The 26,228-nt window shown below is 41.9% G+C and overlaps 3 protein-coding genes and 1 long non-coding RNA gene across 12 annotated transcripts in view; 2 read left to right on the forward strand and 2 right to left on the reverse strand.

Moving 5' to 3' along the window:
• The first annotated feature begins 2,955 nt into the window (after nt 1-2,955).
• pex13 (peroxisomal biogenesis factor 13) lies at nt 2,956-7,539 on the forward strand. Its single transcript, XM_037124120.1, has 4 exons — nt 2,956-3,127; nt 4,083-4,795; nt 5,326-5,448; nt 6,491-7,539. Exons 1-4 carry the CDS (start codon nt 3,054-3,056, stop codon nt 6,838-6,840), a joined length of 1,260 nt encoding a protein of 419 aa, XP_036980015.1. The 5' UTR covers nt 2,956-3,053; the 3' UTR covers nt 6,841-7,539.
• A 151-nt stretch (nt 7,540-7,690) lies between these two features.
• On the forward strand, nt 7,691-20,125 carry kiaa1841 (KIAA1841 ortholog). Of its 4 annotated transcripts, XM_037124116.1 has the most exons (22): nt 7,691-7,815; nt 8,201-8,477; nt 9,438-9,589; nt 9,738-9,909; nt 10,166-10,262; nt 10,504-10,742; nt 10,966-11,024; nt 11,493-11,653; nt 11,843-11,929; nt 12,104-12,214; nt 12,378-12,501; nt 12,770-12,922; nt 14,370-14,512; nt 14,639-14,735; nt 14,835-14,867; nt 15,087-15,186; nt 17,067-17,152; nt 17,612-17,640; nt 18,054-18,127; nt 18,287-18,375; nt 18,621-18,696; nt 18,790-20,125. In XM_037124116.1, the coding sequence occupies exons 2-22, from the start codon at nt 8,411-8,413 to the stop codon at nt 18,843-18,845; spliced, it is 2,205 nt and encodes a 734-aa protein (XP_036980011.1). In that variant the 5' UTR covers nt 7,691-7,815; nt 8,201-8,410; the 3' UTR covers nt 18,846-20,125. The 4 variants fall into 4 exon arrangements, with proteins under 4 accessions (XP_036980011.1, XP_036980013.1, XP_036980010.1 ...); XM_037124118.1 differs by having other exon boundaries at nt 7,693-8,477; nt 18,614-18,696; XM_037124115.1 differs by having other exon boundaries at nt 7,693-8,477.
• On the reverse strand, nt 9,781-14,528 carry LOC119033706. The gene is made up of 4 exons (XR_005079352.1): nt 14,404-14,528; nt 10,598-10,706; nt 10,031-10,198; nt 9,781-9,925 (listed from the first exon to the last, which is right to left on the reverse strand). It is a non-coding gene; the product is annotated as an uncharacterized LOC119033706 (long non-coding RNA).
• A 3,047-nt stretch (nt 20,126-23,172) lies between the features above and the next one.
• The window catches only part of xpo1b (exportin 1 (CRM1 homolog, yeast) b), a 29,069-nt gene continuing 26,013 nt past the window's right edge, over nt 23,173-26,228 (reverse strand). For 3 of the 6 annotated variants that reach the window (XM_037122955.1, XM_037122961.1, XM_037122957.1), the window contains 4 exons: nt 25,997-26,131; nt 25,688-25,847; nt 25,504-25,600; nt 23,174-24,636 (listed from right to left, as the gene is read on the reverse strand). In XM_037122955.1, coding sequence (XP_036978850.1) covers nt 24,490-24,636; nt 25,504-25,600; nt 25,688-25,847; nt 25,997-26,131 — 539 coding nt within the window. In that variant the 3' untranslated portion in view covers nt 23,174-24,489. Of the gene's footprint in view, nt 24,637-25,503; nt 25,601-25,687; nt 25,848-25,996; nt 26,132-26,228 lie in introns of all 6 variants that reach the window. The other 3 variants (XM_037122958.1, XM_037122960.1, XM_037122956.1) reach the window with 2 other exon arrangements.

The raw sequence follows: 26,228 nt of genomic DNA on the forward strand, positions 1-26,228 counted from the left end.
CTTAATGATTACCCCCTAGTGTGGTTGTATAATGAGGGAATATACAGGGTAAGTTTGTGGATGGCCGGCAAAAACTTCACCAATCTGTGTTAATGTGTTTTTAATAAGTGAGGGACTACCCTTACAATGAATTCTGGTGCAAAAGCTCTCAACCTGGACAGCAGACTGGTGTGTTTTTTCTTTGTTTTGTTTTGTTTTGCTTTGTTTTGTTTATTAGATTCAATTTTTAAGTAATTTTCCTAACCATTTATCAGCTATATCCCCAAGAACCAAAAGGAGAGCCACCGGGAGCACTTTGGGGGTTCAGTATCTTGCCCAAGTACACTTCAGTATGTAGATCCACTCTACCTCCCACGTCAACCTGCAGCACATCCAGCCCTGATTTTCTGTGGTTTCTGTGAAAATTGACTAAACTCATTGGTAAAAGGTGTGAAATCATGCAAATGTGGATCAACAATATGCAGAGGGAATAGGCCTTGAGTTTCAATTAAAGGAACAGTTCGACATTTTCTGAATCTCCATGCTAAGCTAAGTTAATTGTCTCCCAGCTGTTGCTTCTTTTTTGACAAACAGAATCAAGATTGGTATCAGTCATCTCAGCTAACGCTCAACGCTTCATCACATTTCATTTTAAAGCTTTAACAGACACGACGTGCGGAGGGAAAATGGGAGCAGTCGAGAATCTGGTGGAAAGCATGAAAGCAACCTGCAGCACATTTAAATTCATCAGTCACATATAAATGTCACACTTGGGTGTCCTCCTACTACTGAGCATGTATTGTTTTTCTAAAGCTCGCTTTTTAAATCATTTTTGCATGAATAGTACGATCCTTGTTGTCTTTGACCTTCCAGTGTCATCACAGCACAAAAGGTCACACGCGCTCAGCACAAACCCCAAATACCAGGACAATCATCAGCTCAGACGTCTTCCCACGCAGAGCGACATCACAGGCCGACACTTTGGACTGCCACGTTTGGCCCGGGATCCTGACGGCATCATGTTGCGCACGGCAGCCTCAGTCTCACACACCTACATTGTGGCATCACACAGGCATCTTCTGTCATCCTCCCTCTGGTGAACCTAATGTGGCGGTTCTGCACGAGCTCCCCCACACACACTTGACATCACGGGGCCTCCCTCCTAAAAACCAAACCAGACACCTCTGCACTCGCTGCTTGTGCTCAAGAGCAGCTTCCCTCACAATCGCAGCGGCATAGACACAAGCCGCCCCCTCATAAACCTTACTACAGGGTTAACTGAATAACACTTGGCTTCACACAGTGAGCTAGTGAGCTGGAAGGGGAATCCATCCTCACACCCAATTCAGACATGACATGTACCGCCAGTCAAATCTCACAGCTACTATGTCAGCAATACAATGAAATGACATCAATAGAACTCAGTGTGGCAAGTACACTAACAGTAACACTGTCCCTATTTAAAGGATATGTTCACCCAGAATTTAAAAAATCAGTCATTCCATTAATCTTCTCACCCCCATGCTGATGGTCTGGGGAACTTTTGTAATTTCCAAAACATTTCTTGAGCTTCACAGTGAGACAGCTTTGCAGCATTCTCCAAATCAACTGAAATAAATAGGAACTTGTTTTCAAATATGAAAACCATGGACATGATCCTCCAGTGATGCAGCTTGTCTGGTGTAATCTAAGCCCCTGGATGCCCACAGATCCCAAATCTGTTTAAAATAGATTATATTTACACCCTCGATGCACTGTTGAGCAAATCCAACCACTTTAGTCAGGGTGCATGCTAAGGTTTTAGCTTAGCAGCTACAGTGAAGGGGTCTAAGTTGTATCTAGTAAAATCTGTTATGGATCTCAGGGTCTCCATCCATTTTTTCAGCCAGGCTGATTTCATGTTTATCTTTAGTTGATTTTTTACATTTCAATACAGGTCCCAATCTACTTCAGTTGCATAGCAGAATGTCCTGTGAAGCTCCAGAAATATTTTGTGGGTTTAGAAACTTCACCTGACTTTCCATGGGCAGGGGATAGAGTGGACTGAATCTTCATTTTTGGCGGAACTTATCATTTAAGCAATCTGCTTGGCAAGTAAATTTCCATCTAATGTCAGTGACCTGAGGGAGAATTTATGGATCTGTTCTGGACAGGTCGGAATGACATGATTTCTTTCCTAGAATGGATTTCAGAGAAGAAAAATCAGCTGTGGGAACTCATGACATGTCCAACACTAGAGTCACTCAGTCACTTCACTCAACTGACATTTTAGATCCTAATTCAGTGCAGGTAATTCATGCACAGTCCAAACCATAGGGCAGTCTTAATGTTTCTCTTGTGACAAATCTCTGGGAATGTATGACTGTTGTTAATGTGACTGAACATTAGTGAAATACTAATAAAAAATCCCTCTTCTTTGTTTAACCACACAGCATTATGGAGGAGGGAAATTCCCCTTTTCCCGGAATATTGCAGGCTTTCAACGAGGGTCTTCTTTTCTTATGAGAGACAGCACCATCTACTGGACACCGGCGCACAGTGCATTTGTTTGGGTTCAGGCAAAACTAATCAAGCGTGAAAAATAAAAAGAATAATTGTACATGGATTTGAAGGAAACGTAAGTAGCGAAAAAAATACATAAAGACGTAAATCAAATCAACTTCAAAAAATTTCTATACATCGATTTTGACAGATTTAGTCGCATAAACTCAAATATATCTATTATCAGTTATTCTGGTCTGACCACAACATTCTGGTCGTTGATTTGTTGCCTTTAAGAGTTGTTGGGAAAAGGTGTTTTGAATTCGATTTCGATCATGGACCTTCCATTATATGTCTGCAAATTAAGATACAGAGCAAAAAGTGTAATAGACAAAGATATAAAGCCTATCCTAAGTAAACCCAATATTGTTCAATGTCATTTAAAGTCCCCATTAGAGCAATGAATCCGTATACCCATGAGTTACGATGACAGAAGCTGGAAATTACGAGGTGCGCATGAAGGCAGCAGGAGAAGCGGTTAGGGGAAACGGAGCTCGGTGTTCTGCTTTCGCACTTTGTGGACATATTTTGCGATGGATTCACAGGCTCCACCAAAGCCATGGGAAAGGCGGATTCCAGGGGCAATGAGTGTACCTGTTAACTACAGGTAAACAGGCCGTGTTAGGTCGCCCGCCATCGTATGACGTGTTTTAGTGTTTACCGACTGGTGGTTAGCTGTTGTTGCTAGTGTTAGCTATCCTACGCTAAGGTTGTTGCACAAGCGAAGGCTTATCACCCCAACAATGGAGACTTTGACTATGTGCTGTGTATTATTACCAGATCACCAAGCGTAGATCAATAGTAAGAACAGCTTGCCAACGGCAGCCGTATATAACTAAAATAACCAATGTAAAGCAGCTACTCAACGAGTTAGGCCCAGCGAGGCCCCGTCATGTGCTGTCTTGTGGATAAAGTTACATGTTTATCTACCGGCTCCCTTCATAAACTACAATACCTTTTAATTGCCCTCCCTCACTTAGAGTAGTTCTGAAAACGTCTCCCTCTCATCGTCCTTAGGTCACTAATGACTTTAAGAAAGCACTATTTAGTTGAGGACGTATTGTTTCCATATTTATAACGTGTTAACCAGGATTGAAGTCTTACAATTTTGATCGAGCTTATTTTAGCAAGTTATTTAGAATAACTAATTACAGTCGTTTAATCCTTTCAGTCATTATCAAGGAAAATGTCGTACACTGTTTCCAGCCTCTAGACTGTATTGGCCTGCTGCATGTTCTCTGTCTTATGGTGGTACATGAAGCGTGTTTGGGATGGATCGTAAAACAAAAAAAAGCAACTGCAATAAGCATTTTTGACAGCTTATAATTAAATTAATCACTAATGCGTAGTGAAAATTGTCATCAGATTTTTCAGTAATGAAACAATCATTAATCGCAGCAAAACCATACAAGTTATTCTGGACTGGCCCTGTATCGACACTGAATCTTTAATCAAATACCTGCTAACTGGTGATTGTGGTGTTGCATTTAATACAAAAGTGACGCAACGAGACTTAAGATGGTTTGAACTGTATATCTTGTCTTGACCTTCTCACCAAACAGGTCTACAAACATTGGATCCTATGCAGGCCCCTCCTCTGCCTCTGCAGGCCCTCCTGTCCTGACCAGGATGGTGCCCCCAGTGCCCCCTCGTCCCGTTCAGCAGACCTACCGTCCATCCTACAGCTCTTTCACCTCTTCTTACAGCCCCTATGGGAGCTCCATGTATGGGGGGTACAGCCCCTACAGCTATGGTGGTGGTGGCTATGGCCTTGGAGGGTACAACCGCCTCTCCCACATGGAGGAAGTCGCCCCCAGCCGATTTGTGCAGCAGGCTGAGGAGAGCAGCCGCGGTGCCTTCCAGTCAATCGAGAGCATTGTACAGGCCTTTGCCTCAGTCAGCATGATGCTTGACGCCACCTTCTCAGCAGTGTATAACAGTTTCCGTGCCGTGCTGGACGTAGCCAACCACCTTACACGGCTGCGTGCACACTTCACCCGAGTTTTGTCAGCCTTTGCTCTGGTGCGCACCTTGCGCTACCTGTACCGACGGTTGCAAAGGCTGCTGGGGAGAAGATCAGACTCTGAGGTTGAGGACTTGTGGGCAGACAGTACAAGTGATGCCCTGGCAACAAGTGCATCCAGAGGAGAGGGGTCAGGGATGGAGGATCAGACCGTGAAGTCCTGGCCAATCTTTCTGTTTTTCGCAGTAGTCCTCGGGGGACCCTACCTTATTTGGAAGCTGCTGAGCTCCAGCCCCGGCTCGGAAGAAAGCGGTGAGACTAACATTCACAACTTAGTACTTGCAGATCAGGAGGTGAACATCTCCATTTTTTCTTACACATAACCTTTTAAGTCCAGGAGCTGTTCTCAAATCTGCATCCTTACAAATTTGGGTTCAATGATGTAACAAGCTGTATTTTGGGACTCACTTTTGCACTTTAATCAGCAGCTGTCATCAAGTCTTTAAGGTTTTGGTTTTTTCCAGCCAATCTCAACAACCACTGGCATTATCAATCACTTGGAATGAAACCTTCTTGTGGCTTAGTGGAGAGCAGTTAAGAATCACTGCTCTAGATAATATCAACTAGACAACCATCACTGATCACTCTGGAAAGGGCAAGTGACAGAATAGTAGCTGGAAAAGGTCAAAGATTAACATCAGTTGTACACAAGGCAGCAAGTATGAGTCAGTTGTTTTTGGTGTGTGTGTAACAACCCGACAAATGTCGTAGTGTTTGTGCATGTGACCTGTGTTTTACTCCCAATTTTAACAAGTAACGCTGTTTTGTGTTTTTTCATTCAGCCACCAACTGGGCGAGCGGAGAGGATGACCATGTGGTGGCCAGAGCAGAATATGACTTTTCAGCTGCCTCGGAGGAAGAGATCTCTCTGCGGAGTGGAGACATGCTTAACCTTGCCCCAAAAGGTGAGAGAGCCGGACATATGTTTATTTTGTCATGTTTCTCTCATACAAAAATAGTCCAACACATCTGGGTATAGTAAGCCATTATGGTCAGTGTTGCAACCAGCATTGTCACTACCACAATATAAAATTATACATACACAACCAAAGGTGACTTATCACCAAATTCAAGGCTGATGTTTTAGCTAGCCTGTTTTACAGTAGATAACGGTCAAGATCAGTGTGTGGGTACCTCCATATTTCCAGAATTAACGTAAATACTGTGAGTGATTAGTCAGTCGATTAAACTTTGCTACCCTTTTCTTGTCAGTTTAACTTGATAATATTTTATTAACATTCACATTTATTTACACATCACCATAGTTTGCACTGTAATGTCATGTCTTCCCACTCAAATGTCAGTTTATAAAAAATGAGCTTCTTGTCTAGACGCCAGTTAACTATTGACAATGTGATGTAATTTTTTTTTTTTTGGACAGTGTATAACCTAAGGATTAAATTGTGCTGAGTCTTAACTGTTTTCTTTGTGTCTAGTCTAAGTTTGAACTACTGTTTAAAAAGTATGGGAATTTAATCGTTTAAATTATTAGAGACAACTCTGATAAAGTCAGTTACGTTTGAGACTTGTTTTAGTAGCATTATCATTGTGGGAGTACAATTAAATTCTCATTTAATTCAGAAAAGCCTTTTAAACTGTTTTTTCATTGTTTGATTTTTTGAATTTTTTTTTTCTTTTTTAATTGACAAGAGAACGGGATTTCCAGAACTTTGTTATATGTTGTTTGTAGCTTAAGTGCAAAAATTGCTGATTCCTGTTTAGAAGAGTTTTTGTTGTTATCCTATTATTTAGCTTATATTGCTAAGATAGCAGTCAAATAGCCTTTTTTAAAGTTTATATCATCAACAAAGTTGTTAATAATGGAAAGGGAACGGAGGCATATTTTGGAACAACAGAACAGTGTTGTTTTTTTTTAAAGGATCGTTGGGAACATTCCCCCATGTTGAGGAGCTCAGATTGTGACCTTATATTCTCCCCTCTGTTTAGAGCAACAGCCCAGGGTGCGAGGCTGGCTGCTGGCCAGCGTGGACGGTCAGACCACAGGACTTGTCCCAGCCAACTATGTGAAGGTCCTTGGCAAGAGGAGAGGCCGTAAGCATGCAGAGATGGAGAGGCTCGCTCAGGTCCAGCAAGGCGACACACAGGCCTCTCAGACAGCCCTTGCTGCACATCCAGAGTCAAATCCTGCACTAGGATTTACCCCCAATTCAGCCTCCGCAGAGGAGCTGCTTGAGTCGGTGTACACAGAAACACCAGCTTCCTTCAGTGTGGGAACATCCAACTCCAGTTTGCCCTCCAGCACAGCGCTAAATATCCCTGAGAAGATAGACTTGTGATGCTTATCTGCATATCTCTATATGTCTATGTGTGTTAAGTCAGTACTTGTTTGCAGCATTTAACTTAAATCTTGACTAATAATCAGCTGACTTTAGATATCTGGGGAAACACCCTGACACTCATAAAGTAGTGCATTGTTTCATCTATAATGATTAAAATCTGCAAACACAATCTGGACGTTCTGAAAAGGGTTGTTGCTCAAAATGGTTTCAGTACATGTTTATTGTTGTACTGTTCTGTTTAGAGCCAGTTTGTCTCAGATAAAGAGGTTACCTTCACATTTCACTTTTCAGTCAGCACTTGTACAAGAAAGTTTTGTTTATGCAGTGTGTAAGGTACACTGCTGTTCTTCAGATCTTGTCTGATATAAGATGTAATATCTCAAGCTTGTTTGATAACAGGAATAAGTTCAATATTTAAACTAATGAGGTGCACTGATACATCATCTGCATACTGACAGTATATGGACAAAGCCAGGGTATTTAGTTTGACAATGTAATTATGTAACCTTGTACTTGGTTCACTTGCAGGCTGCTTGGTCCTCTGTATTTTTCTGTGTGAAGCAAATGGGATTGGATTCATTTGTAATGAAAAGCAGGGCTAATTTTGCACATTTTCAACAGTTAGTCACAGAAAGTAATTTTGTAAATATTTAATATAATTATTTTGAAAATAAAGTTTTTCAAAAACCAAAATGACCCTTGTGTAGTTTTGTCATTGGTTGTATAATATAAAGTATGCATAGAAATAATAATTTCATTGTTAGTATTGTTCTCCATGCACATGTTTTGTTGCTGAGACGTCTGAGGGGGATTTATGGTAGAAACGGGCGATTTACGGCCGCTGTGTCTTAGCAACAGGACGCCTAACCTGCTGCAGTGCGACAACGGGGACGAATCAGCGTCGCAGATACCGACGGACCCAAAGAAAAACCATTACATGTCTGGGTATTTAAAACCTCGACCGCCGTGTTTGTATCGCGGCAGTGCTGCGCGCTTGTAACAATTCCCCCGAGCAACTGGGGTTAGACCACATACAAATATTTATGCTAAATAGTCGCTAACTAAGCGAGGTGACTTGCTAGCAACTGAAGCATATGCTACCTTCAGGGACTATCGGAAACACTAAGTTGCCGATGCAGTTGAGATTTGAGGTTCATCTCGTCATTGGAAACAGCGCGTTGATTTGCACCTCGTGATCATGGTGTTTTATGAATGTCTTAGAGAATTGATTGCATTGCCATTGTACTGAAAAAGACTTTGCAGGATTTGCCAACTTAGCTAAAAGCGAGAAAAATGGTTTATGATTGTGTATGTCTCACAGTTTATGTTTCTTGACCTTACGACGCCTAATTTGAAGACGACAGCAACACCTGTCAACGCCTGAGTGACATGTACGGCTGCTTTACTGGTGGTCGTGACACGTCGTGTGGAGCTTGTTTTACTGAGTTTACGACGAGTACGTGAAGGCAGCGGATCCTGTCCCGCAAAGTTAGCTAGCATTAGCAATGGTTGCAGGTAGGAGAAGAGCGCAGCATCAGCAGCAGCAGCATCATCCATCCACAATGACATGAGACTGGACCCGGCTGAGTTTACTGTACTAGACGACCGGGAGGAATATATCTCACTCCAGATAAGTACGTTAACGATATTTTACCATTCTTGCTCTTTTGAATAAGGTTTATTAGGAGAACCAGTTGATTTCATTTGACCCAAAAGCACCCGGTGTTGTTGCAGCCTGGGGAGGACAGAGGGACTCGGCCTGCGCTAGCATCACTACTGACACCACTAAGTTTCTCTGTTGTATAACTTAACACGAATTTATATAATACTCCTATATCAACACATTTATGTTAAAAGGTTTGAGTCCTTGGCTGCCGACATAATGGAGAGTGAAGCTGTGCAAAGCCTTCAGAATGTAGCGACGTGTCTTGATTTAGGGCTGGTAAATCATAGTTTAAATTACAGTTCATGACGCACTTCACAGATATCAGTTACCAAACAAAATTTTCTATAAATCAATTCATATACAGTTTAGATTAATGTCTGTTTACTTGTTTGGATGTATGCGAGTAAGTTAACCAGTTGTTAATATTAGTATTGAAGTAAGGCTGTCCTTTATAGAAACTGGCGAAACTAAGTCCATGTAATTAGATGACTAGAGCTGCACAGTATTCATCAATCAGTACCGATGCATTGATTTTGTGTGAAACTGCTATTGTAGTCATGACAGAGGAGTGGTCTCAAACTTCTTCATACTTGCAACTTACTATTTTTTTCATTATGTGATAATCATTTTATTGATCGATAAATGTATCATTGGGGCTATAAGATGTAGGTAAATGGTGAAAAAGCACATCAAAAGCCCCTAAATATTCAGTTTACATCACATAAGACAAAATAAAGCGGAAAATTCTGGGAAGCTGGGGACAAGAGAGTGTTCAGTTTTCTTGCTTCAAGAAAAGAAAATGAAATTAAATGAATTATCTATTGATCAACCAACCATTTAGGCTCTATTTTGATATGATGATCATACAGATTGAATCACTCATTCCTGACTTGCTGCCTTTTTGTTTGTCACCCCTCTTCCTCTTTAGAGATGAGCCGCTTCTGCTCGGACAACAACAACTTTCCCTATGACAACAACGTCCTGGTTTTGGACATGGTGCTGGGATCTCTATGGGGGGTGCCCCAGCCCATAAACTGGGACAATGTGGCCAAGCTAGTTCCAGGATTCACTCCCAAGGAGGTAACTGGAATGCCGGATAACTATGAATGCTTCCATCCACTTACCTTTTCATCTGTCTAGTACCATCCATTTTTCATCTCATGGTTACTAACATTAGACCTCCCTTGTTGATAAGAAATAACACTGTGGCACTGATGGGATCTTACAGTGTGCCCGGCGATTTGATGAGCTGAAGAGCACGGGGGCTTTTCCTCATGTGGACAACCAATGTAATGCCCTGACAGAAGGAAGCCCCTCCCCTCCAGATGGCCTGTCCACGCTGCTGGACAGCGGTGACATGCTGGAGACAGGAAGCAGCCCGAGCAGCGGCAAAGTTACAGGTCAGACATCACCAACCTGAGTAGCACAGATAACATTTTTTTCACTTATCTGCAGGTCTTAAATCTTAAAAGGGCCTAAATTCAGCTCAAAAGACGACATGGACTACTGGAACAAACTTACACTTTAGAGCAGTACAATACTTATTTAAAATGAATTTCAGCACCAAATAATGTTTGTTGATGGTGTTTGGTATTGACTGTTATTTGGTAACTTGGGTTAGAGTGCATTTAAAAATGTTTCTGTTGGTGCCATCAGGCTCCAAGTCGACGCCCTCAGGAAGAGTCAGTTCTGTGGAAAAGAAAGAAAGAAGAGTCTCAACAGAGGAGAACGACAAACCTCAGAAGCCAAGAGAGTATGTACCGAGAACTCATCCTCAGTTTTCTTTCGTTTCTAACCGCAGTGAACTCATTGAAATACACACTGACTCCTCACACATAGAAACACACTTTCTCTATCTAAATCACCCTCAATCTGTCAAAAAGTATGAATCACTGATGCCCTGTGGACTTGAAGGCAGCTGTAGATGTTTTGAATCTGTGCTCTCCGTGGGTTTTAATTTTTTTGAACAATGGATTTTAATTTTCTTCCTGCAGTCCCAACATGGTCATCCATGTGTGTGACGAGACCAAGAACCTGAAGCAGGACTTCACGTGTCCCAGAGATCTTCTAGTTAAAGAGATGCGTTACTTTGCTGAGTACTTGTCCGTAGATCCACAGAGGTGGGAGGAGGTGGATATTTCCGTCCACTGTGATGTGCAGATCTTCGACTGGCTCATGAACTACGTCAGGAGGAACTCTGCAGGAGAGGGAAACAAGGACAAACCGCGGCTCGGTAAAAACAACCGTAAAACAATAACAGATATGACATTATTACACATGGGAATGCCTGAGCTGTCACTTTCACCACCTGTTTGTGTAAATTCGTGGACAGTGCTCGACTTATCGGTCACTAAACGTGGTGTGTGTTTGGTGTGTCACTGGCTGTGTGTTCTGTGCTGTTTGTTGGTTGTGGGGTTTGCTTGGTTGGTTGGTCATGTGGTGTTTGTCGGTTACAGAGCCCAGCAATGTGATCTCAATCCTGATCTCCTCCGAGTTCTTGAAGATGGATACGTTAGTAAGTGTTGTGACCTGTGACGCAAAGTCTTGTGATGTGCTTGGGGCCTTTTGCTTTTCAGATGTTAGAAAAAAAAATGTATTGGTATGTGGCCTTTCAACAATGCAACAACGTACTCCCAAGAATATCTTATAGTGAAGATGCTGGAGTTGCCCGCAAAGCATGAGAAGCTTGCAGATTTGTGTGTGTTTCAGATCTGGTTATTGTTAATCTCTCCTAGTCCAGGAAAAACAAGAGGCCCATACATAGAGCTGTGTTAAGTTTGTGTTGCATGGCTCTTTAGAGTGTAGATGTTCTTTTGCTTCTAGTTTTCAGTTAACTTACTCACCACTGCTGTACGTATTAAGTGCTAACAACATATCAGTGATATAGAAGTGTTTGATTAGTATCCATGTAGAGCAACAGAGACTAAATATACCATTGCTGTGAAAGGTCTTATGAGAGTGGTGTATGTTTGTTCACGTTCAGGTGGAGGAGTGCATCCACTACTGCCACAAACACATGAGCGCCATCGTGGCTACACCCTGCAACATGAACTGCATCAACAGTAACCTGGCAACACGCATCTCCGAACTCTTCAACCACAACGAGGCCGACGACATCAGGGACAAAAAGGACAAGTTCAAAAGGTGACGAGATGGGAAGGCTTTTCTCAAAGCAATGTGATGAATGTTTTATAAACAGAGTTTCGTCTGTGATCAGAGGTCATCCTTACACATGTGACAGTCACTCAGTTAATGTATTTTTGTGGCAACATAAAAAAGCAAAAGCAGCCTAATAGAGAATACCTTTTTTTAAATTTTATTTCACCCTTGAAGCAAATTGTTTCAGAAGAAAATTGAGCGTCTCTTCGATCCAAACTACCAGAGCAGAGATTCACCAGGAAACGCCTCCACTCTCTACAGGTGAGGAGGAGCACTGAGTTTCTTAGTGTCTCTAAGCAGTTACCTACTTTATCCCAGTCATGTGTGACTTCATAAACATTTGTTGCATTTGTTATTCTTCCCTTTATATTCAATTTGTTCTCTTGTTACAGTTTGCAGTCTAACTGCTGTGGATATCTGTGTGTTTAATCCCAGGTGTGGTCTGTGCCTTAAGATGCTGACCAAAGACACAGAGAGAAAAATTTCTTGTGTTCCAGGGAAAATCAACGTTGATGCTCGTGGAGAAATCATCTATACGCACACCAGGTATTACAGCAGCTGTTTGATAAGACAAAGCATTGTCTCATCTGTCTCATTGACTCATAGTTATGTCTGTAGTTCATAGTTCTGTAGCTGTCAGCAGTAATTCATGGAGAACAGAAATATCTCATTTGCATTCACAGTCAGTGTGTTTTCTTCTTCTGTGCAGACAGAAGAGCTGGGATGTGCATGAATACATCACGGGTCTGTATGAGGAGCTCAAGTCCTGGGTCCTGGTCTACTGGAGAATCTGGGGTACCATCAACTACCTCACCTGCTTCCGCTGCCAACAGGTGTGTGTTTGTGTGTGTGTGGAAGGCAGAGATATGGACACGAGTCATTGACCTCCCAGATATGTAATCACTTGAGACTTTAGAAGTTAGACTCATGATGAAACATTTTTGTTATTTAACTGAATATCATGGACAACCTGTGTCTTGACTTGACTTGCTCAAGAATACATGACTTGGGACATGTCTAACTTGGACTTGGAGTCACATGTCTGCTTATGACACAGTATATTCAACCTCACCTAAAGAGTGTCTGTGTGTGTGCGTATAGGTGTTTGTGTGTGCAGAGCTGACCCACTGTAAGTACCACCCAGACAGTGTGCTGTATCCTGGCATGGGAATAGAGAAAGGCTGGCATGGTGCAGGAATCTACCCCTGCTGCAACCAGAGGGTTCTCCGCTTTGATCCCACTGGTATGCCCAAGGTATGGACACACACACAGGGCACACACTTCATCCCTCTTGTGTAATAATGCTATATTGTGCCACAGTAAAGTACAAGAGAATCAACAAATTGATTTTTTTTCATACAGTCATGTGTTTGATAAAGTGGTGAACCTCGCCTCATCCTTGCTTGTGAATGACTCTCGAGGATGCCCCTTTCGCACCCAATCATGATCCGATGACCCAGTGCTGCAGCAATCCTTATGCCCCTGTCCCAACTTGTTTAAAAAGTTTTGCTGGTAGCAAATTGGGAATAAGCAAACATTTATATAAATCAATGAAGATGATGAGGTAAAACATTAAATACATCTGTTTTATTTATGTTTCACATAGCATCCCCACTTTTTTGGAATCTGGGTTGGATGATGATGTTTTTTTGAGACTTTTCTTTGTTTGTGCTGATTTTCCCTCGTGACTGATTGCAGGGATTCAGATCACCTGTGCACAGGTGGGAAGACTGACTCCTGATTGAGGAGATCAGGGTGTGATGACACCCTTTTGGTGAAGGCTTAAAAGAGGTGGGGAATGGCACGCAGGAGGCTCACACCCTCAGTCTGAATCTGTCCCTAACCCACCGCAAACCTCATTTCCCTTTGATTGTCAGCCAGAAACTCTGGTCTGTTCAGGCCCTTTTCTTGTTTTCTTGGCCAACCACAACTTCGAGTGAGGAGGAGAGTTTATTTGGGACCCCATTAAAACCCCAAGCCCCTATACACCTTCAGTTTACCTTTTTATTTCCCCTGGGGCTTGTAGGAGGAACTTGTTAGTTATACCCAGAAGAGCCATTTTATTTATTGGGCATTTTCCCAAGATTTTCATGTTTTTGTTTAAATTATGCAGGTTGGGCTGGCCTATAAACAATTTACTGCGAGTACTGCCACAATGCTGTGTGTTCTTTTCAAAACTTTACAACACCTCTTAACCAAAACAGTAGTTGATTCAATATTAATATTACACAAATCTAACCCTATGTGTGTTCTCTTCAAATGGTTAGTAAAACTGTTAGCTGCCTGTCAATTGCCATCACTTGTACACTCTACTCATTACCAAGATTCTCTTCTTTGCTTGTAAAATCATGCTCTTAAGTAGCTTGTCCAGAGGATTTCCATGCCCTCCTCCCACTTCATGCTGGGATTAATAAAGAGGCTCACAGTTCACCCTTACACACATAACACAGAAGTTATTTTTCAGCAATTTATTTCATTCAGTGTTTTTTCATCCAAACATTATGGAAGCCTAAATGTCCCCCAGACTGACCCCAGTATCAGGTCTTCATATATTTGTGGGTGAAACACATTTCAAGCTGTGCGTTGAGGCTTCAGAAATCCTGAGTCATCCATTAACTTTAACTGTTTTTCCTTCAGAGGGTCACACCACCATGCCGCTTGATCTAGATACAATTATGTGTAACTGTGTTTTTGTTTTCAGGGCTGTAAGATGCGAGACCACATAGTGAACGTACCTGATGAGGAGCACTGTGACGAGGTGACCTCAGCCCAGACCAGAGTCCTTAACGACCTGCTGCTGCACAGAGACGCAGTGTGTTTGACGAACACGCCGCCTGCAGAGAGGTAAGCACCACCTGTGAGTGTGCGGATTGGTTGAAGATACTTTTTTTGCATTGTGTGTGTGTGTGTGTCATTTGTTATTGAAGGCTCCAATGACATATTATTTTATTGGTTGTGTATCTGTGACAGTACTGAGGAGATTCCGTCCAGCACAGAAAAGGTTCAGGACTGTGACGTTCTCTTGGAGCCGACACTGCTCGGACCTCTTAGAGGAGACGGCAGCACTGTAAGTCTCTGTATGATGCTTTTCTTCTACCAGTGTGTCTCTTTGCTGCGTGTACAGTTTTTCTGATTCTGACTTCTGCTACTTCCTCTTTTTGACCAGTTTTCCCTTTTGAAAAACTGGAGTCTGCAACTGGTAGGACCTTTCTCTCATTACCCTCATTACATCTGCTTATGTTCTAGTCATGGTCTGTGTGTATTCTGTTCATTTTGTTAGCTGGCTGTCTACATATGCTTTTACTGAGACCTTGTCTTAGGTTAGTCACATGTCGGGTGGATGGTGCAACCATCTAAAGTCAGTGTGATGAAGCAGATGAGTAGTAATGCCTGAAATGTGTAACCTGTGTCCTTCCAGAGGCAGCAGTCTCTCCTGTCGGAGGATGAGGAGTACACTACAGGGTCAGAGGTCACTGAAGATGAGGTGGGAGATGAAGAGGAGCTGTCCAAGAAACAAGGTGGAGTGGAGTTTATAATGGCTGTACTGGAATGTGTGGCGTCCGCAAGAAATATTGAGTGACAGAGGACGTGGTTTCACCTGAGACACACCTAAAGGGATGTACTTGAGTTATGTTGATTAGGGATTTCATGATTTAAAGGAGCATTTCACGATTATGAAAAAACATTTCATATTCACTTATTAATTTTCATTCCAAGAGTGATATGAAAATGTTAGTATTCTTCCTGTGTCTGTGCATTAAGTGTAGAGCTGGAGCCAGAACATGATTAGCTTATCTTAGCATAAAGACTAGAACCAGAGAAGGCTGGCCTGACTAAAATAAGTCCACCACCTCCTTCTCAGAAGAAGAAGAAGGAAGATGAGACACTGAAACTCAATTGTTTAACCGAACACTCAGAAAAGTAACTTTTGTGATTGTAGGGAGAGTTTTGTCGAACTATTTCTTCACAAAAACAAGAAATGTAGCCATCCTCCCAGAGTCTTGGGTAAAGTCCTCAGCTTAAAAGCAAGTTGCCAGATGAGGATGGTGAGCACAGTCTAGCTATCAAAATTACTATAAAGTATCAGTTTTGTAGATGATATACAGACAAGCAAGCTGCTTTTAAAATACGAAATAATTACAGTATTTTTCGTCAAATTTGAGCACATGGTGAGCAGTTCGCCTTTGCCAAGATACTCCATCCATCTGACAGCTGTGGCTAACAAGATGCTGATTAAACAGCAGGATCAGTGCACAGGTGTGTCTTCGACTGGTCATAATAAGAGGTCGCTCTAAAATGTTTTTTTGAGGGAGTGTGCAGTCGTTATCCTGACAGCAGGAATGTCCACCAGAGCTGCTGTCCATTAAATAAATATTAATTTCATTACCACAACAACATGTCTGTTTCAAAGGTTGAGTCTCAGATGTTTTACTTCAACTCATGAAACATGTCTGTTTATGTTGAGTGTAGTTTTGGTATTTTAACTTGGTGAATGACGTGATTTACACTGTGATGAGTCTGTGATGCTTTGTGGTTTAAGGGTGTGGCCCACTGCTTGTCTGAAAGAAACGAGTCGTGGAAATAATCATGTAACTAAAATGCTGATGTGCGGTGTAATATCAGGCTCATAACTGTCTCGTCATTACCATGATAACAGAGTCGTCTTGTAATGACAGTTTAATTGCCGTTTATATTGTTAATTGTGGTAATCACAGAAAACCTTTTCGAGCGGTGGACAGTGATTGAAAGTCATAATGGTTATTACTGCAACATGGTTATTAGGCTGATGAGGGGTGAGTGTTCAGGAATATCGGAACATAACAGGTGTTTCTTTCTCATACTTATACATTAAATGTTCTTTCCTTGTGTGATTTTTGTTATACTAGGCAGACATTTGCACTTTTTATATGTTATCTGAGGAGATAGTGTTGAGAGGAGAAATCACAAACGTTAAATTTGACATTTTGCATCACTCAGAGCGTCTTAAATCATGTAACGTATGACGCCTTCAGGGTCTCACGCTATACGATCATTAATCATGCCTGACCTCTTTATAAATGTCGTGCTTTTTTAGCATGAAATGTCTCATTGCTCACGTTGTCATTCCTTTGACCTCTGTGGAGCTGCTAGCTGCTTCATTCCAACACTGAGTCACTGTTGTAGTTTAAGTGATAAATGTAAAACGAGGACGCATAATGAAACACTGTTCTATTTATAGCTCATCACCACCGTTCCACCCCCCACTCTACATATTAATCACGTCTATTTTTAGCATTTCACTGTTGTTACAACCTTTTTTTTAAGGGTGGAAAATAAAACAGCTGCTCTGTTTGTCCAGCAGGTGGCGTCAGACACCATCAGCGTATTTCAACATGTCTTTGTGTTTTTCTTTTTCCAGCTGCTAAGAAGGCCAAGAAGGCCCACAGACCTCTGAAAAAACAAATGTCCTCTCCAAACTTCCAACGCAAAGACAAGACAGAGAAAGTGAGTCAGTTCATTATTACTCCAATCAGATTCTACAGTGGAGGGAAATGTGGCAAAATAATGGAGCTAGAATATCAAAAAGTTTTCTTTTTTGGTCTTGTGGTACAAAACAGTGTAAAGTTGCATCCAGAGTACTTAGATGATGGAATTCTCTTTAATATAGCTGTGGATCTGTTGCTTTTTACAATATATTGACTTTTTATTTATGCAAAATTCGAGAATACACACTAAAAGTTTTTCATAATTTGTTATTCTAGCAAAAATACTCCAGCTTCCATGTATCTGTAGTTAGAGTTGTCTCTACTACTCTTGATCTTATTTATCGCTTTTATTTAATTTCCGTTAGCTTTTACATTACCTTCCATTACCTGTATTTTAACTGTGTTGATCGTTCCTACTTAACACAATTCAAAACTGAAACCTGCATTGTTCTGTTCTGCTCTGATTCTCTTCCCTCAGACTCAGACCAGGGACAACACACCTTTCACGTAAGTCCATCCGCAAACACAACGTAATTTAGAACCTACTCAGGTTTACATGTTTCTGTATCTACAGTATTAGATAAAAGTGGAAGTGTGTTCGTGCTTGTTTCAGTTGCAGCTGACACTTATTAAATGTATCTAGGGCTGCAACTAACTGATTATTTTCTTGAGTAATCGACCGCTTCTCTGGGATATTAAATGTCAGGAAATGGTGAAAAATGTTGATCAGTGTTTCCTGGAGCCCAAGATGAAATCCTTGAATATCTTTCTTTACTACAGCTAATAAAGATCAGTCTAACATCAAACTTTCTACTAACCCTCCTGAAAAAGATATTTTAACACCTCACTAGACCAGGTGTGTATTTCCCCGTGTCATTGCCTGAATGTAACAGTTGCCTGTGTTTTGTGTTTTTTCATAGTGTGAGCGTCCAGAAAAATAAGTGGGACAGTTCTCGCTCCCTGAGATACAACCAGGATGCTCAGAGGGAGGAAGGTAAGGAGGAAATAACTGTTTTCGACTTTGATTTTATTAGACACAGCAAGTGTATGCCACTCTTTCAAAATAGTATGCTAGTATGCTTATTCTTTTATTTGTACATTTTCTCTGATTTCTGTTGTGTTTTTATTCTTTTATAATAACTTTCTGAATCAGACCAGCGTCGCATGGTGGAGATCATCGGCCACCTGACTAAGATGAGGTTTGGAGATCAGGAACAGAGCAAATCGAAGGACACAAAAGAGGTAAGTGTCTGTTGATATAACATATACATGCTCAGTGTTAGTGAGTTAGTATCAGGGTGTTGTTGTCTTAGTCCACGTCTTGTGCTTGTGTGTGGTGTTGACAGCACTAATGTCCTAGTTTTTGCAGCTGCCTGATGTGGGATTGTTTTCATTTTCAACAACTGGTGTGTGTGTGTGTGTGTGTGTGTGTGCGCGCGTGCGGGCGCATGTGCGTGCGTGTGTGTGCATGTGCATTTAGCCTACAGGGGGAATCTACTCCAGACTGGAAGCGCAGTTTAAGAGTACCTCTCAATCCAGACAGAGTTCAGAAAAGACACCCAGGTACTCTATACACACACCCACAAATACACACACAAACACACACACCTTACCTTGACTCATTAAGTAATTCACCATTTTCTTCTGTCTTTGTAGATCTAAAATGCGCTATGCTCAAATCCGGACAACATAAAGGACTAAAAGGCCTCTGAGCCGATGAAGAGACCAGCATGAAAACTGATGAAGAGGAGAAGGCGAGGTCTTTCTCCGAGGGCTCAGCGCAACTAAATAACTTCCTCCTGGCAGCCTCTCTCGCACTACTAACCCAGCTGTGGACTCTGTCCTCACCCTCACCCCCCGTCAGTCCTGTGCCTCCCCACCCCCCCTCCGCTTAACTCAGGTGACTACGTATGGATCACCATCGACCGCATCCTCCTCCGTCACTCTGCTAGCTGTTTTGTTTGTGCAGCTGTGGTCACTCCTTGAAAAACAAGGAGAAGTCTGGATCCAGCTCAGCTTTTAGGAAAGGCACTTGAACTGATCAGCCTGTGTGTGTCTCACGGACAAGGACAACATGAGAAATGTTACTTTATTCTTTTCCAACCATCTCACCTGAATATCTTATCTCATTTAGACCCAGTAAATCCAGTTTACTGAAGTTAATCTGCTGGTCAAATCAAAGGGACAGTTCACCCCAAAATAAATACATATCTCTCCTCAACTACTCTGTATCCATCTAGACTGATTAGTTTTAGAGATATCAGCTGTTGAGATTTTTGCCCTCATTCAAATATAATGGAACCAGATGGCACTCGGCTTTTTGTGGTCAAAGCGCCAAAAGAATAAATTTGGAAACCTCAACAGCTCTGTGTGTTTCTAGATATCATGACCCTGTTACTCTTGTTTTGAGCAGTTTTGTGTAGGTACTATATCCTTACCGTGTCAAGGAGCAGGAGGAAGTGTCAATCTACATATGGGCAAGAGATTAACTGGGTAAGATAATTAAGCCAGCTAACGTCACAGCTCAGCTGACGACATTAATATTCACATCATTGCTTTCATGAGCACCAACATCTCCATGAGTAGATGCACACTTCCTTTTGTGCTGCAGTTCAGTTTGCAGATGTAATTTGGTGGAAGGACAATAGTTCTGACATGAAACTGCTTACAGCAAGGTCTGTGGATTTTCTTTAGTAATGGGTCACATTTTCTGGAAAGAGACATTTCCGTGGAGTTTTTCAAATTAAGAAGTCAGACATCTCTACGACGAAATAGTACCACTGGTAAGAGGAAAAATATGTACATTTGATTCTGGGGTGAACTGTCCCTGACCATTAGTGGTGAAGTCCAGCCAACTGGGCTAGACAGATGCTGCACTTACTTACAAATGTTTCCCCCAGTTCTAGTAGAGATATAGTTCTAGTCATTCCTATCTGTATAAGGGAACTGCTCTGTATAACACTGGGACCAATAAAACATGAATGACACTGAACTCCAGTCAGCTGGACCCTTATTTTACAGATTTTATTTACAGATTTTTGCCAGTTGCTGTCCACTTGGTGGCAGTACATAACCTCAGGGGAGTTAGTGGGCTCTCCGCAATCAACTTTGCCCCAGTTTGAACAGAACCTGTCACCTCTGCTCCGACTTACTACCAGGTGACACGGAAGAAAGACTTTAAGCGAAAACATTGATTTGGCTCCTGTCACTGTTAAATGTTTGGGGGTTTTTCTGGCTCATTTTGTCGAAACAGTGTGACAGGCCTGGGCAGAGGTCTGGTATATGCCGCTGGGCAGAGGGGTCAGCTGCCCTCTCTGTCAAAGAGGCACCGACCGGTGGTGTGCTAACCTGGCTCTTCCTGTCCAGCTTACTCACAGGGGTATTAATAACCCTCCCTGCCCACAGCGGAGACACAGAGCAGGGCATGAGGGGGCTGCAGAGTAGAGCGGGCATTTTTTTTTTTTTTTTTCTTTCTGGGTAGCTGGGTGAGTGGGCGGGGGCCACCCCAGCTGTTCCCTCTTCTCCTCGACAGCGGATGCCGAGAGTAGCTGAGGATCTCTGGATCTGGGTCAGTGAAGGAGGGAGGGGGGGGGTCCAGTTACAGCCGGACTGAATTATAGTCCCAGAGAGATGGTCAGATATGAAAGCATCATAGCAGACATATGAAGTAGTATTACACCAGAGGGAAGAGGCGCTGACTTTCTAACGCTGCAAAGTTATATTTTAATATCAGCAAAAGCCTTCCTTTAAAGGGGTGTTGGGATGTTAGAAATAAGGATCTGCAGCCATTAATAAAAAGGCCACTATCCAGGTTTTGACATAAAACATTAAAGGCCCTCAGCTGACACACCGGACCCCCAACAACTGAATCAAAGTGTGGCGAAGTTAAGCCTTCAGTGCAGAATTGTAAGTCTCATAATGAGTATCTGCCAGCAGCTTCCTCTCTGGTTGCATCAGAGCTGACAGGCTGTTGGGATTGCGTCAGATGAGTGTTTCAACTTTCAGCGGCGGGGCGTCATCATAACCTTTAATGTAATACCAGTATGTTAACAGGGATTAGTGGCCCGCTCACCTTACACAGCACCAACCTTGGCCAAAGATGTCTGAGTGGAAATGGCCTGATGCCACAGTGTGTATGACAGAAGACATCCATCATCATCATCACCATCCACCTCTCCTTTTAGGATTTATGTGCAGGGGATTAAGGAGAAGTGAGCCCTGGAGATAAATTTAACATGGTTTGATGAAGTTATATTTTACACTGGGGAGCAGACGCTGCTAAACCAGCAGCCTATTGTTTAAGAGGAGACATATTATGCTCATTTTTGGTTTCATAATTTTCTTTTGGGTTACGACAAGAATATGTCTCTCCTGTTTCTTTAAACCCCCGCCGGAATACCCAGTCTGCGCTGATTGGCCAGTTCACACGCGTCTGACCCAGTACAGGGCTGTGCAGAAAATGGGAAAATAAAATCTTTAAATGAATGTTTCTCATTAGTGAGAAGTCATATTCGATGCATTTAACACATTCAAAATCTACAATGAAATGTGGATAAATGGCCAAAAATATATACCGCTTAAAAGTTTGGGGTCACTTAAAAACTACTTTCTTTTTTTAAATAAATCTCCTTTTTCACTTAAGATAAAATTGTATTGATCAGAAATGCAGTCTAGACATTATTAAATGACCATTTAAGCTGGAAGAAGCTGGCTTTTAATGGAATATTTGCAAACATGTATGGAGGACCCATTTCAGCATCCAATCGCTTCCTGTGGTCCAGTGGCACGATGTGTTAAATAATCCAAGTCTGCTGTATCGAAAGGCTGATTGATCATTAGAAAGCCCTTGTGCAATGATGTCACTACAGCTGAAAACTGATTAGAGGCCAATAAAATCGTCTTTCCTCAGGATGGTTTGGTATCTGGAGCATCGGCTCATGTCGGTGTGATCAGCCTCACAATAGGCAGAAAAAAGAACTTTCTTCTGTAACTTGTCAGTCTATTGTTGTTCTGAAAATTGAAGGCTATTTTATGTGAGAGACTGCCAAGAAACTAAAGATCTCATACAGCGGCGTGCACTACTCCCCTCAAAGAACAGCATACACTTGCTCTTACCAGAATAGAAAGAGAAGTGGGAGGCCTCGGTGCAAACTGAGCACAAGATGACAAGTACATCCGAGTCTCTTCTCTGAGAAACAGACGTCTCGCAAGTCTTCAACTGGCTTCATTAAACATCTCATCATCACTGCCATCAGTTTGTAAGGCCATGTAAGAACTGAAAAAAGTCTTGGCATTGAGTAGTTGTAAAGGGGACTAAAAAAGGCTTTTGAAGCAGGTACTTAAAAATAACTAAATTATTTTTTTCATGCAAGTATCTTAACGGATGTTCATATATTTGCATGACTGAATTTGTGCTGTTTCAAAGACACTCTTGTAATGAAGGGCTGGATAACTATAAAAGTTTAGTAGTTTTTTTTTTTTTTTAAATAATGAACAATAAGATGACTTCAGTACTGGCCAAACCGTTATTTTAATCCTTGGCATCAGCCCAGAACTTCACTCATTGTAATTTATCGGATTGGTTTTCCACCCAAAAGTTGAATTATGTGGTTTAAAATTCCTCGAATTCCATCCCCTTGTTCTTTGATTTTAAAAAAAATTTAAATATATAAATGTACTCATACTTTTTGTCATGCCTTACTTCCTGCCAAAAGTCTTTTGTATCCTTCTGTGAGGTTTGAAGTTTCCACATCAAACTTGTGTGAGCTGCATGTTAAACCAGGACTGACTCACTAGTCGTGATGTCTTAAGATCATGTTCATACAAAACGTGTTTAATTCAGGTTTCAGAGAACAAAGAAACTTTTGCCCTTCAGTAGATGAATGTGAAAACAAACTTTGTACATACACCATTCTGAACAGTGAAGTAACGATAGGTCGACATTTTTTTTAGTAAAGGGACTCAAAAATTAGTATTAAAAGTAACACAACATCTGTAAAATGTCTCTCTGCTGTGAAATTAAGACATCTGAGCAAAGACGGGGTTATAAAATTCTCAACTTTAATCAGTTCAAAAAGTTCACAACAAATGTAACACCTTGAGAAGGGAAATTTGCCATTAGAGATTGGGTACTTATTTGGATTTATACATTCTTTTCCTAATTAAACTCGTTGGCATTTCATTTGCTCTCAGGACAAAAAGCCTTTTGTTATTTGGACAGAACTCAAACAGGTACAAATGAAAAATGCAAAAATACAAAATTAAATGTAAACCCAGTTTTATTTTTCATTTTGCTCTAAAGGTAGTGTCTTGAAGCACTACTGCATGGTAAACAATCTAAATTAGTACAATTCAAAATCTTCAGCCTTCTGAGTTAAACAGGAGTTGTTATAAAGATGCAACCAACTAAGAACCCATAAATACCTCCGCCACTTCCTTAAAACATCCCATAATGAAGGCTCACAAATGAGCAACAATCCTCTTAGAGGAAAACAAAACGCTGATGTCGACTAGGCGACAGCACACACGCGCACACACCCACAACAAAAAGAAACAATAGAATAAAAGGAAAAAAATGTTCCCATGGTATTAAAGATGCTATACAATTGGGATGATATGCACATATTCAGTTCTGCTCTCCGTGTAAAACCTCCTGCTGGCAGCGGCCGAACACTCGGTTTTGCAGGCGAAGCATAACTCATGAGCAACAGATGCTGATACACGAAGCAGCATCACTCGACCTTCATTCATTATCCGTTAGATTCACATTCGCCCACAATGCCGTGGGGCACCAAACAAGCGGTGCGTGCGCCTCTAAAAGACCACTTCCTCTCTGTCACACCACAGGTCTAGAAGCCTCTATGCCGACTTGACAGATATGCTGTTTCTGACAAAAAACCCTGCTCGGACTGTATATATATAATATATTTATATATAAACAAATATATGGAAGAAGGGAAGAACTGGGAAAAAGAACATGGGAGGCGGAGGGAACTGAACAAAAACAAAGATGGTTAAGTTGTCCTAATCGTTACAACCTCATCATGCAGGTGTTGAGATGGGCCAACAAAACAGAAGCTCAGATTAACAGTTCTGGAAAGATATTACACAAAAAATCTCCATAAAAAACGCAGATTATGTAAAAAGGGCCACAGGGTGACGCGGTAATCATTTACATATTGTTGGCATTGTTTTGGTCAACAAACATCCGATGGGACGGGCCACTCTGCACAGGGTGAGCGGCCTCCCATCTCACTCAAGTGCCTCTCTCTTGGGTTTTTGTTGTGGTTGCTGTGGTTAGGGTTTGTTTGTTTGTTTGTTTGTTTGGAGTACTGTACAGTTTGGTTGAGCTGCTGCTCAGTCACACATCTCCTCGGGGATCTCGTGAGGGTTCAGGATGCCCGGGACTGACATCTGGATCTTGTGTTTCTCCTCCTGGGCTTGACGAAGCGACGCCTCCCTCTCCTCCAGGAACAGGTCTGAAGTGTCCTCGCCTGCAAACTCCTGGAATAGCAGCAGAGAATGCAGAAACACTGTGGTTAGCTGCAGTCAGGCTACATGTCCGTCTGTCCAGTACTTATCATTAATAATTAATTTCATTATCAATTCATATTACATTTATTTGATAAGGCTCTTTTAGTCGAAACAATTCAAGAAACTGTAAATGTTCCAAAGCGACGGGTGACATCAAACTGTCTTCAGTAAACCAGAAAACACTGTGTCACTATCACCCACAGTTTGACAATAACAATAAGCTGGCACAGTGGCCACAAACCTCTCATGTACTTAGAAAGACCTGGTCATGCAGGAAAATGTTATTTCTGGAAACAGCAGCTAAGCAGCCAACTATGTGGTCCCTGATAACCCCACACAGACAACAAACAGCAAAGTAGGAGCTATGCAGGACACTGCTGATAAGCTAAAGTTAACCGAGCAAACAAATACACATGGATAGACAACTTTAATGCATCACATTAAATGAAGCGCTGGGGGCGAATCAAGTCGCTCGCAAAACTCAGAGGAGCTACAAGACTGTGCGAATGCCTCACAATTAAGCTGGGCAGTATATGGATACTACATCGTCATTGTGATATGATGGACAGGATATTGTTATTGGTGATATGATTCTTGGTTTTAAAGGCTTCGTTACTGTGAACTAATGCAATTCTCAGAACTGACAAGACTGATCTACTTGCTTTTTACCCAAAACGATATTGATCCATAATCACATAGCATGGGAGGTTTAAAAAAAAAACTAAAAAAATAATCAGTTTCCTCTATTGAAATTCATTATACTACAGTGGCCGATTCTCTCAAGGGGACAAATGAATGAGAAAACTGAACATGACTTGTTCACTCCGACAGCCTCACCTTTATCTGGACGAGGAAGTCCCTTAGGTGCTCCTTGAAGGCAGGAATGTCCTGGTTTAAGCTGAACAGCCCGGTCACAAACACCTTCACCTGAGCACTGATACAAACAACAACGTCATGATTAACAAATGTGGATGTTATTACAACGCAGATTGTGTTTGTGTTGATGTGTGTTGATACTCACTCTTGTAGGTGAGGGAAGGCAGTCTTGAGCAGGTTGGCCACGTATTCCTGGATGAACACCTGGTTGTTGGTGGGGCTGGCGGGGTTTAGCACTGTAGTGATCTTCCCCTCCTCCACCAGGTTGAACATGTAGGCCAGAATGGACGCGTGCATCGTCAGACCTGCAGGACACACAGCAATGTGCACACCATTTTACTACGGCGCCTTTACTCATCTTAAATCACTTCATCTTTCCAAGAGGCTTTATCTGTGTGTGTTCAGTAAATCTGGACGGCTCAGTGTCCCCACAGCTCACAGCGTGTGAACTCACCGGCAGTATGTGATGTGTCGGTGACCACAGAGAAGATGTGTTGTAGGATATCGCAGAAGTACGTTTGGTAGAAACTCTGAGCGGCTGCTTCCTCCTGGGCAACATTCTGCAGCAACGTGTACAGAATCTGCAGGCCTGGATGAGCAGGAACAGAGAGATGACTGGAGACGCAGTACATGACGCACATTTCAATGGCAGCGTCTCAGTATTGCTGAGGTTAATTATCACAGTA

This window comes from Acanthopagrus latus, chromosome 15 (assembly GCF_904848185.1).
Source record: "Acanthopagrus latus isolate v.2019 chromosome 15, fAcaLat1.1, whole genome shotgun sequence".
In the NCBI taxonomy this organism is placed as follows: domain Eukaryota; kingdom Metazoa; phylum Chordata; class Actinopteri; order Spariformes; family Sparidae; genus Acanthopagrus; species Acanthopagrus latus.